The 12,063-nt window shown below is 35.8% G+C and overlaps 1 protein-coding gene across 9 annotated transcripts in view; it reads right to left on the minus strand.

The window, feature by feature from the left end:
• Window positions 1-12,063, minus strand: part of UBR3 (ubiquitin protein ligase E3 component n-recognin 3) — a 112,357-nt gene that overhangs the window by 23,666 nt on the left and 76,628 nt on the right. For all 9 annotated transcript variants that reach the window (XM_030486052.1, XM_030486050.1, XM_030486051.1 and 6 more), the window contains 2 exons: window positions 9,045-9,130; window positions 193-298 (listed from right to left, as the gene is read on the minus strand). In XM_030486052.1, the coding sequence (XP_030341912.1) occupies window positions 193-298; window positions 9,045-9,130 (192 nt within the window). The remainder of the gene's footprint in view (window positions 1-192; window positions 299-9,044; window positions 9,131-12,063) is intronic.

The following is a 12,063-nucleotide window of genomic DNA, read 5'->3' on the forward strand; positions in this document are numbered from 1 at the left end:
ATGTGTGAGATTTTATGTAAAAGAAATCCGAAAATTTATTTTTAAAAATTTATATCTACAACTTTTAAGCGTTAAGTTCATCAGCCTACTTCACAGAGAATTTAAACTAAGACAGAAAGTTACCCAAAGTCCCTCTGTAAGGATGTTTCTTTCACAAGGTAAAACTGATATTTGATAAATGAAAATACTTGCTCTGAATTTTTATCCTGTATTGGCTGGGTCAGTTTCCTCCAAGGATTGTAGGCAGAGTCTATACTGTAGAGGCGCATGTGCATGGCCAACACATGGAACAGCTGATCTGAAAGGTGGAGAAGATAGGTTGCTGATTATTACATACAATAATATGAAGTATTTTACATTAAGTTGCTATCATTTATTTTGAATGAAAAGTCTGTCATCTCATTCCAAATAAGCTAGTACCCTAACAAGCATATTTTTATTATCTATTAAAAAAGGTTTAGAAGAAAAGCAAGGTTTCAACAGACGGCAGTGAACATACGCATGTATATGAAAAAAAATATTTTTTTCCTCTCCTGACATTCTGACGCAGAGAAAGGCTGTTTAGAAAGCTTCAACCAGATCCCAGTTGTTTTGGTGCCCATAAAACACCGGCTACACTTAATTATAGGTCTTTTTAAAAAATCCTGTTTCATATGTTGCATGTGCTGCTATGTTGCTAAGGTTCCATGCGCACTTCACTTCCCTTTCCAATTTACATCAGAAGCCATGATATCCTAAACATTTCTTCTGAACAGACACTGATATACTTTTAACACACAGTTTTTATTCTCCTCTCCCACAGTTAAGTTCTGTACACAACATATTTAAAATTAATCTGAAGTTGCTGGAAGTTCTGGCCTATAGCAGGGTCCCTTCTGCCTTCACAAGGTTATTTGGTAGGTAACTTTTGAAACAGAAAAAAAGCCCAATCAACCAAAAAAAAAAAAAAAAAACAAAAAAAAAAACCACCAATCAAACTTCTGACCACACCACAATGACACCAAAATAGCAACAGTCTTTATAATGGCAGAGATTTGTCTATACAAGCTGCAGGCATAGTTTGCGGATATTCATCAATTCAAAACCTTCTGTATAGCCACTGCGTCTATAATATTCGCAAAACACTTCCAGAACCTTTTGAACAAAGGATGCTCAAGTTATTATTCATGTACATTACTGCAGTATCTTATATTAAAATGCACAGTTTTAATTTCTCTACAAATCAGATGATGAACGCAAGGATAAGATCTAATCCTTCCTCCCCTTAAGCAAGCCAGGAAGGGAGGCAACATCTCTGTCGACAGTGTTTTCAGAATAAGAAGAATGACAGAACGGTTTGGGTTGGAAGGTCATCTAGTCCAACTCCCCTGCAATGAGCCGGAACACCTTCAACTAGATCAGGGACTACCAAGGACTCCGACTTCTCTGTGTTTACAATACAGTTACAATTTGGGGGAAAAAGCATATTTTATCTTCATAGGTTTATATTAAAATCCTATTTTAAAATACTATTTCCCACAATCATGCTCACTTATTTCCTCCTGTCCCACTGTATCTTGCCATTTGCTGCCATGTTTGCTTCTCCTGTTCAATTTTCTGGGATCCTGCCTCCTTCCTCCCTTTCCCTTTAACTCTTTCCCTTAGCATCTTGCCATCACCTTTCCCCTCACTCCTCTTTTATTCTTTCAGTGGATCCCTTTGCCTCCTACTCTCTTCATCTTCCTTCTCTCTACAACACGCTTACTCAGCCTACACACTCACTCACAGGTCCTCTTTTTAAAGTAGAAATAGCAGCTATTAATTTATTTTCCATAAATAGACGATTACTCAGAGGTACGCAATGGCCAAAAGAGGCGCATGATGAAGTCAGCTGACTGCCAGAGCCTGAGGGCTGTAATTAGCTCCTGGGGTTTGTAAAATAGTTGGAGACGGAGATGGCATTGGAACTGATTGCTATCACCTGCTTTCTGAATAAAAACAGTCAACGAGGACAAAATAAGTTATCTTTTCTCCTGGCAAGAGATTCCAGCAAAACATGGCTTTGCTGACAAACTTCAAATCCCTGAAAATATACTGATAGTTCACCCAAATAATAAGAACCCCCCTCCAGTATGGTTTTGTTTGGAATGAAACCATGCCTGCCTTCCCTCTTGCCTCTCTGCTACTAAAAGGAATGGTGCCTTTTTCTTTTCTGAACTGCTACTTGCCTCAAACAATAACAGGCAACTTAGCATAATTAATTAACCCTCTGTTCCTTTAACAGCTTTTTTCCTGAGCTTTTACTAAGACAAAAATGAGCAGGCAAGCACCATATTCTATCACTGGAGAACTTATTTGTAATTTCCAAGCATGTAACATTTATGGATTCAAGATACGTTCTATCATCAACTGAATCTGAACAGAAAAGTTCCGTATAGCAGTCTTGTATGACAGTAATTTCTGTTTGTGATCAAGGTAGCTATCACTCCTTTGCAAGAAAACGTGTTTAGCACATGAATGTAAAGCTAGGAAGTAGGTAATAAGATACAGTTACAATGACCTTTTATGAAATATTTTTAACGACCTGACTTAAAAATATTAAGATGCTCTTCAAGTCAATGCCATGCTTGTTGCTAGCCCCAGGGTGACCGAGGAATAATATTGCCCCCGACGCTGCACAGCAATGGCCTGGTGGCAGCCACCTTCCAAGTCAGTAAAATTGTGTCCTGATTTGGCTATTGCTTCCATATGGGTATTTCTGAGAAGATTTCTAACAATCAACAAATACTAAGGACTAGCCAGAAGAATACACAAAGGTTTATTTCCTCATAAACATTCTTCTGTTTTACACCACAGTGACTCCAATTGCTTTACCTCAAATTTATTATAATTATGGAGTATTGGAGAAAGCCAGGGAAAACACCAGAGCTCTGAAAACACAGAACTGGTAACTTCTTTGTGCATCAAGTGCTTGGTGTTTCACTACATTCTTATTTCATGAGGACTGGCAAAAATCTGCTCTGGGTCAAATGAATACCAGAGGGTTTTTTCCCCTGGGTATTTGCATTATTCCAAAATGTAAATATAAAAATATAGAATATCCTCCCATTTTCTTATCCCCTACTTAGAAGCTTTAAAATATACTTAAAAAAAAACCCCAAACAAAACAAAACAAAAAACCCAACTGAACAAACAAACAAACCAACCAAACAACAAAAAAAACCCCAAACCCACAAACCCTTCCCACCAAGTAACAGCAAAAACATTAACATGACAATGGCCCACAACCAAGAACCTTGCCTAGTCTGGTGAAGAACAGGCAGGAAGGCCATAACTCCACCAGACATCTCAAACCCTATCACTGCTCACAGCATATTTTACAGCCAATTCTCTCCAGGACAGCCCCTCTTTGTAAATGGGAAAGATAGGATCTGGGCGTAGCTCAAAGTTATCAAAATAACATTCTTAACAAAATTTGATAGAATATTAATTTTAGAAAGTACAGCAGCAACAAAATTAGAGAATGATAATTATGAATTCACAACAAAATGAGAACTACAGGTTTATTGATAGTAAATCATGAGAAGTAAACACTGAAATTAATTTGAACCTGGTCCTCCTTTCCCAAAAGCTTTGTAATATTTGAGACAGCATCAGGTTAAATTGAATAAATATAAAAATCACAAAATTAGAATATACAATGTAACTTATTGCTGCAAGTCATCAGGGGCTTGGCAGGATTCCAAGATTTAGAGATTTAAGCGGGCAAGATTATTACTGGCTTTAAAACACATTCATTTGGCTCAAATATTACCTAAATTAAAGCAGTGCTGTCTCAATTCCCTCAACTTATTTAGATGGTCTTTGTTTTCACAGAATACAAGTAAAGCTTATATAAAACACTTAACAGAATCACCTAGATTAAGCAGTTAGACACAAGGGTTATCTTTGAGTCAGATTAGCCTTCCTAATTCCATTTCTAAAAATTCTGAAAATAAATCTATTGTTCCATACACTGCTGCTCTTCGTACATTCTTTTCAACTGTTCCTGTACCAGCTCTACTTCTTGGTGTTATCCTGTTGTGAGAGAGGAGAAATAAACTCAGTTGGAATCAGGGCAGCTCAAAGGATAAGATCTTGTCTTTGTACTGGGACTGGAGCTGTAAGAGGAAGTGTTCTAATGCTGCTCCTCCCATAAAAACTAAAGGTAATGGGGTTTTTGTCTACTTATCCATACTGCCAGCAGCTACATTCTTTATGAATTTTAGTATTAAAGGATGAGTGATTCAGGAAGTTACAAGGCAGGTGTAAGTTTTGGTCTTGCTAGTAATCTTGGTTTGGTCTTTGCCAATGAGATCCCAAATTTCCACATGAGCTTTGTTGCCCTTTTTTCATCTTTCCTTTTTCCAGTCACTTGAACTCTCAAATTATGAAAGCTGAAATCAGAGGATTTTTTCTGCTATTAATTCCACTTCCACAATGTATAGCAATAGTGCTGTGATAATGATGACAAAGAAAATTAAGGAATTAGCTGACTTTGGTTTGCTTGCAAAAGTCTAGATGATGTGTTTATTTCCCAGTCTCATATTCATATTTTAGAAGGATGTAAATAATATACTGCTGTCAAAAATCTCTACTTTGCTATTTTGATCCATTCTTCTATTTTTTTCATTCTATAAATTGGTATTCATGTTTACAATGTCAAAAGATCACAAAACTCAGTGACACAGCATTTTACCACAAGCGGAATTGAAAACACCCCTTGTCTCAAGTGCTACATGAAGATCTGACCAGACTAGAGACATTATGTCCTTTCCCCAAAGTTTCCTGGACTATCAAGAAGAATGTACATTATAACAAAAACCACTTCATACAACCAGATGGGACTTCATTCTTAATAAGGAGATTGAGGAATTTTTGTCTCCTTGTAGAGATTTATATAGTCCACTTAGCAACAGCAGCTGCAAAGACCTGCTGACAGCATCTTCCCATTCATCGCTGATCCAGTAGATTGGAATCAGTGAAGAAAAAAATGCGTGAAGGTCAGGAAAAGCTTATTAAGGCATTAAGACATGAATAGCCTTTACAAAATCTTGAGTCTTAATTGCTGATGAAGCAGCTAATTATCCTCAACATCAAACTTGCCAGTGTATGTAATCAACTTCAGCAACAGAATTCCAACAGTATCTATCTTTGCCTCTCTCACGCTACGTATGAATGGCATACCAAGGTTTTTAAGAAACAGTTAAGATCATCTGTTGGTGTGAAAACTTGCTTTTACAAAGCTAGCATGAATGGATGGGCACCAAAGACCTGCAGATTGCCAGACTCTAACTAACAAAATAAGCAGAACAAAACACTAAAACAAACCAAAAAGCCCAAGCAGCCACAGAAACCCACTGTACCGAAGGCAAAAGCATTCCTGAATACTGCTTTTTATTTTTCTTATTTTCAGTGACTACAGAGATCTGGGTAGGAATCTCCGCAACCATACTCATACTAATAGCTTATAGGAAGGAGACAGTTGCAACTGAGCAATTTGTGAAAGAATTAGGTTTTTCTTCCTACGGGAATACTCGGTGGTTCCAAGTATCATTGACCATATTGATAAAATGAGACAGCCATTACTATCAACGTGGTTGAACAATTTGATACAGAAGGAGCATGAAGAGCTTGGAAAATGCTTCACATCAAGATGACTTTCTCTGCTCACAAAAAAAAAATAGAAGCACTGATGAAATTGATACTAACATCTTAATCAAGACAGATGACACTGCTGAGCCATCTACAAACACAAATGACAGGCTTCAAATAAAAAGAGGAGAAAAAACCCAACCAAACAAAATACCCAGTAGAACAAAAGGGTTTCTCAATGGTTAGAACAATCACAAAAGTAAGGAAAGTGCTGGACATTTTATTTAAGGCAAGCTTACACAAGTTTTACATACTTTTTTGATGTCCCCTTGTAAATTAATGTCCTTTACAAGTAATGCAGTTGATGCTGAAATGCCAGACTTTGCTATCTGTGGGAAGTATAAGGATATAGAGCTCCATACAGGGAAGCTGAAGCCAAAGGACAAGGTGATAGAATATTTAATCCTTCCAAAAAAAACCTTAATCCTATCCTTATCACAAAGGGTAAAAGGAAAAAATAAAAGAAAGCAGCCAGAAAGAAAGAAGAACTATTAAAAAGTTATAAGGAAGAAAGGACTAGATTATAAATTCATTTATAGATAACTTTTAAATTTTGGAAATTTTTTGCTCACTATTGCAAGATTACCAGAGTAACAATGGCAGAGAAAAATACGTATACACAACAGAGAAATAAGATCTGTGCAATTGTTACATATCATAACTATCCCCATAGCCCATGAGATTTTCAAGGCCATGGACTAAAACTGTAATGTGGTCCTTAAAATAGGACTTAATTTTTAAGTAGTAAGTGAATATGACTCTATTTGCATTCTTTTGGTTGCATACCATTTCATAACACACACATACACACACACTCAAAACTTTCAAGCTTAAAATGGCAATTTTACAGCCAAATTTTCTTCTTCATTCTTCTTGCACAGATTCAATCACCGATACTAACAGCTACATTAATCACTCTTAATTTTCCTTCCCAAGAGCAGCTGCCCTCAAGGTGCAATCTACTAAAACAGCTCTTGACCTATTTGTTCCCTAATGCTTGCTGCTGTGACTGCTCACCTGGGACGACATACCCCTCTTTCTGCAATATCTAATCACCAAACTTTACAGTTCTTACAAGACTAATACAGAGTGGGTTGCTTAATCACAGGAGAGACACCTCATTATCTCACAGACAAGAAAGACAAAAACGGGTTATATTTTAGATTACTTCTGCTGGACCTGACATGAATGATGTTTAAAACCAGAAGCAGTTTCAATATTGTGCAAGGAAGACTTTAAAGAAAACAGTATTCAGGTTCTAGATGGGGTATGGATTTTCAAGATCAGTCTTCTTCACTGTGTAAGAACATGAAGAAGTTGAAGGTGTATTTGAGTGAAACTTTAAAAAATCCAAGAGAATTATCTCTTGGAAAAAGAAATTAGTATGGAAAGTTAATAAAATCTATTACAGAATCCAAAGTATCTAAAGAACTGCAATTTTTTAATCTCTAAATGCAACAATAAGAAAGAGGCAATGAAGGAAACGTATAATTATCGTACAATCACAGAATGGTTTGGGTTGGAAGGGACCTTAAAACTCATCTGGTTCCAACCACCCTGCCACAGGCATGGACACCTTCCACCAGACCAGGTTGTTCAAAGCCTCATCCAACCTGGCCTGTTATATAACGGTTTCTCAAAAACAAACTTTTCTATATATGGAGAAGTAATTCTGCTCCCACTGGACATGCTTAGCCTAAGGTCCAAAACCAATACTACCAAACGGAAGTACGGTACAGATCTGTCCTAGGAGAACCCTGTTACCTTACATTAAAAATAAGCCTATTTTAATGCAAGATTAAACATGACTATTTTGCTACATAACAATTTTACCAAATAAGTACCAACAGAGAACATAAACAGCATGGGTATGTTTTAACAACAAATAGATGACATTTATGTCTCCATGCTGTTTAAAGCAACAATACATTCATACACCTAGCACCAATCACCCAAAAGTTTTAAAGGCCTTCAATTTTTCTCCAGTGCAAGGTAGATATTAGAAGCCATCAACATGTCTGATTTAGATCTAAATAAGAAAATGTACCATTTATACACATTCTAAGGTGGTAGAAAAAAGCAAGTGCATTGTGTTTAAATGCTGTCCCTATCCCACCAGATATACATGCTAGAATCCTTAAAAGTAATGCAGCAGCTGAAGGAAAAAGCACTCCTTCATGTACACCACACTCAACACATGTACAACAGTTTAAGAAAGGAACAGAAAAATATTACTGTTAACAAACAAAATGCAATGTGCTGCAAGTAGAAACAAACAAAAAAGAAAATATCAAGAAATGTTGTAACTTTAAAAGTATCATCAGCACAACTTTCAATTATAAGAGACACTCTACCAATTTCAGATTAAGCTCTTGTGGGCAAGCACATGAAAACAGCCAAATCACATTATGGGGAAAAAAATTTCTTCTCGCTAAATATACACAGAATTCTGAAGACAAGGATTTAAACCTATGTTTTCCTTACTGGGCTATTTTACTCCTTATATAGACAAATAACGCACAGTTTAACAGCAGATTTGCTGCTACTGAAAAGTTACGCATTTCAAGGATTTTAAATTTTGTAAACCAACATGTATTTTTAAAAGCAATAGTTCTAAACTAATGTGTATTTTTAAAAGCCATAGTTAATGTAATCTTAAAGCTTGTTATTAAGACGACAACTTCCATACTTCAAGTGTGAGAAGTATCTTCAACTTTCTGTAAGTTTAGTTTGTTCTAGTAATCTATTTTGACGAACAGGCAACATTGGTTCATTTTGAGACATACAGAGTTAATGGCAAAATAGTAAAAGTGCTGAAAAAATCATCAAGTATGATAACAGAAGTGCTTTATTTGCCAAATATTAAAGGTTTTAGAGCAATGAAAATCTGAGAGTTTCTACTAAAGAAAATTTGCAAAACTCTCCTGTCAGAGAAAGAACTAGAGAAATTGAAGACATGGGACGTGGTAGCTGCAGATTTCTAAGTATGAGACCTAGTCATGAGATACATTAGCACTCAGAGTAACAAATTACTTTACTATTACAAGCAACAGCCAGGGTAAAACAAAGCTTTCCTGCTTTACCTTTAAAATACTTCTCGTTTTACTTACCAAAAAACATTACATGGATACTATGATAGTTGATTTCTAAATAGAATATACTCACAGCAGATGAACATCTCTAACGAATAATTTGTGCAAAGTAGATTTCAGATTTCTCAAACTGCACCAAAACTCAAAGACTCATTAGGGCAGGAAAAAAAAACATTCTTAAAAGAAAAGTTGATATAATCTAGAAAATGTTAGAAAGAACCAGACATCTTTACTCAATATTTTAATAATTTAAATTGCACTTCATAATGTAAAGCTTACTTAAACATGATCTTTTCCCAGCTGTGCTTGCCCCTCCTGAACATAAATTGCCTCCTCGATGGACCAGCTCTAGTTCCAAGTTTGTTCTGCAAGAAAAACATAACTGTATTGAATGGAATGGAATTATTCAAGCTTCTACAGACATAAAAGAGTCACCACAGATTTCCAGCCTCCACTAAGTAAAAGAATCCTGTGAACTAATCTTTAGTCCGAGATACTACCAAAATATGACTCAGAGTAAAACTAGCTTTATCAAAATATTGCCATATAAGATTTTAAGTGGTTTGATTAGCAAGTACTATATTGAAAGAGCTGCTACAATTGTGATTGAAGAATAAATGTTAATTCTGAGGCTTTTTTCTGTATACACACACAACTCCTTGATAATAAGGGAATTTATGTGCAAATCTGTAATGACAATACACAGATTGGCTAAATTTCAATCAATCAGATATGTCTAGAAAGCGTTCTCTTTAGTGGTAGGACTCTTGTTTCACTTTAAAAAAACAGACAGTACAATGAATATGCCATCAAGTAACAAAGTATGAAAACAGCCTGAATTATAATGGAAAGCACTGACCTTTATAGATAAGTTTGTTAATAAAAGCCTTGGAGGTTAATTCTAAATGAAACACTGGTATTCATTGCAGCTCATTAGTATGAAACAGAGTTGTGTCATTAAATCCCTGCATGTCACACTGATGTTTGCTTTCTTAGTATTATTGTAATCTGATACTTAGGTACCAATTGTTTAGGCCAAATTTGATAGCTTTGTTTAATTTTGCAATTGGATGTTTCAGTACTGCATTATCTTCTATCCCCAAGACCTGGAGCAAACAATTTACGTTATGTTCTCTGAGAGCTGTTTTAATAAGTCAACATACATTTCTTTAATTAAAGGAATATAATTCTATTGTTCTGAAATGCTATTTTGCTACTTTAATCCAAACTGCAAAGCTCAGTCTAAACTTATTTTGTCCTTTAATTAAGAACTGAACAATTTTAGGTTCAATATAATGCAACTGAATACATATTAAAAACTATTCTAGAATTTTAGGCACATAATATATCTAAGATAAGAACAGACATCCACATACTCTAAAGAAGAAACTACAGGATGACTATTTTCTTCAAAACTTTTTTTTTTTTTTTTTTTTACAAATTTCAGCTCCATCCGCTTGAAAGAACAATACATTTTTGATATGCAGTGTTTGTTAAGATACTTTCATACGGGTTTTAAAATAGTAACATTTCAGAATATTACTATCCCTAAATTTGCAGCTTATGCCACCCATTTCTGAAGGAATGCTTTAATCCTCTCTACTCAGAAAAGGCAATTTAACACTGATAATGTGCCTGCTCAGAGCTCCATCTGGTTGCTGCTGATAAGGGCATCTGTGTGACACGGGAATTTTCCATTCTTCAGGCGATTTGCAGCGCTCACTGAACTTCTAAAAATCTACCAGCAAGGAAGCAGGGAGAGGGATTTCATATTAGTGGACAAAATAGCAAGTGTAGATCAGCATGTGCTAGTTCATCATGGGAATATAAAGGAAACCAGTATGTTTTATTTCTACAAACCTTGTGATAACTAATTTGTAGAAAAAAATTAATGGCAGCTTTCCATTAAGACCAAGATAATTAAAATTTAAATCAAAACCACTACCAGAATGTCTAAGAATAACTTCCTAGATCTAGAATTTTAAATTTCTCTTTCAGCAATAAATATGTACAATTTTACAGAACAAGCCTCAGGGACAATTCTGAAAAACAAAAGAAAAAACTAAACTCTTATTGATACATGTGAGTACTTTTTGCTATATGGAATGTTAGGAGAGAGATTTCTGGAAACACATACTCTACCACACATACCATACCAACTTTCACCTCCCACACTTCTTCACTGCCCCCAGCTCCTCAAAGACAGCAGCTTACAGTTCAGCTTTCTTGAAAACATAAATATTAGCTTTTTCGTCTAAGACATCTCTTCCAAAACATACCTAAACTTGGGCATGAAAGTGCACAGTAGAGAAAGCATCTTCTGTGGAACTGACCTCTTCTCCTTTATAAAGTGTTCAACACCAGGTACAGCCCTAAATAATTTTGAAAGAAACTAGTGTATCTAATTCAAGCTCCCTTCTGTCTTGAGGATCTGAGCATCATCTGCCCTCTACTGAAGAAAAGCAATGAAGAAAAACTTGGGCCATCTGATATAACATAGAACACAGACTGGTCTCTGAAAGCATCCATTCTATCTCAGCCTCCTTAACATGAAGGAAGGAGAAAGAAAATCTATATGAGTGTCTGTTTCCTCTATCTAGAAATCTTTGTGTCATTCATTGGAGCAACGAATTTTGTAGAACACTGGCTTTATCTTCCTCACTCACAGAAAAAAACCTGAGAAGATGAATTTGGCTCAACTGTACAGACTCTTGATTAAAAAACAGCCCTACTACATCTCTTCTTGTGAACTTTCATTAAAGGAACATATGGGGGGTGGGGAAGGTGATTGCGTATTTCTCAGAATTTGTAACAGGACAGAGTAGGAGGAAGTAAAAATGCAATGCCTTTTCCAGAAAAAGAACATATTTGGATGGACCTCCTCTTTTCATTGGGACACAAGAATCAAGTTAAGCACTACCAGTTTTTCCATTTCACTTTACAGAGACAACATATATATGAAAAGAAAATAACAAAACAGGTACTGAGACACAGACGGGAAGGGAAGAACTGAAGGTTCTTATATTAGTCTGACAGCAAAACCAAAAGCTTTGTTTACACAGCCAACAAAAGAACAAAATGTACTGCTGTGCAACATGGAAACAGGCCTCCAAGGTACTGCCACAAATGACAGTCATCAGGGCTATGAACGTGGAACATCTGAAATTAAAGCTAGGCACACATGATTTGCAAATGATGCACTACACTGATCTTTTAAGATTAGTAGCAAAACCAACAGGGATGTATATGAAAAGGTCATAAATTTAACAAGGTAAGACTGTAGGGAAAGGGGAGGTAG

Source organism: Strigops habroptila, chromosome 5, assembly GCF_004027225.2.
Source record: "Strigops habroptila isolate Jane chromosome 5, bStrHab1.2.pri, whole genome shotgun sequence".
NCBI lineage: Eukaryota > Metazoa > Chordata > Aves > Psittaciformes > Psittacidae > Strigops > Strigops habroptila.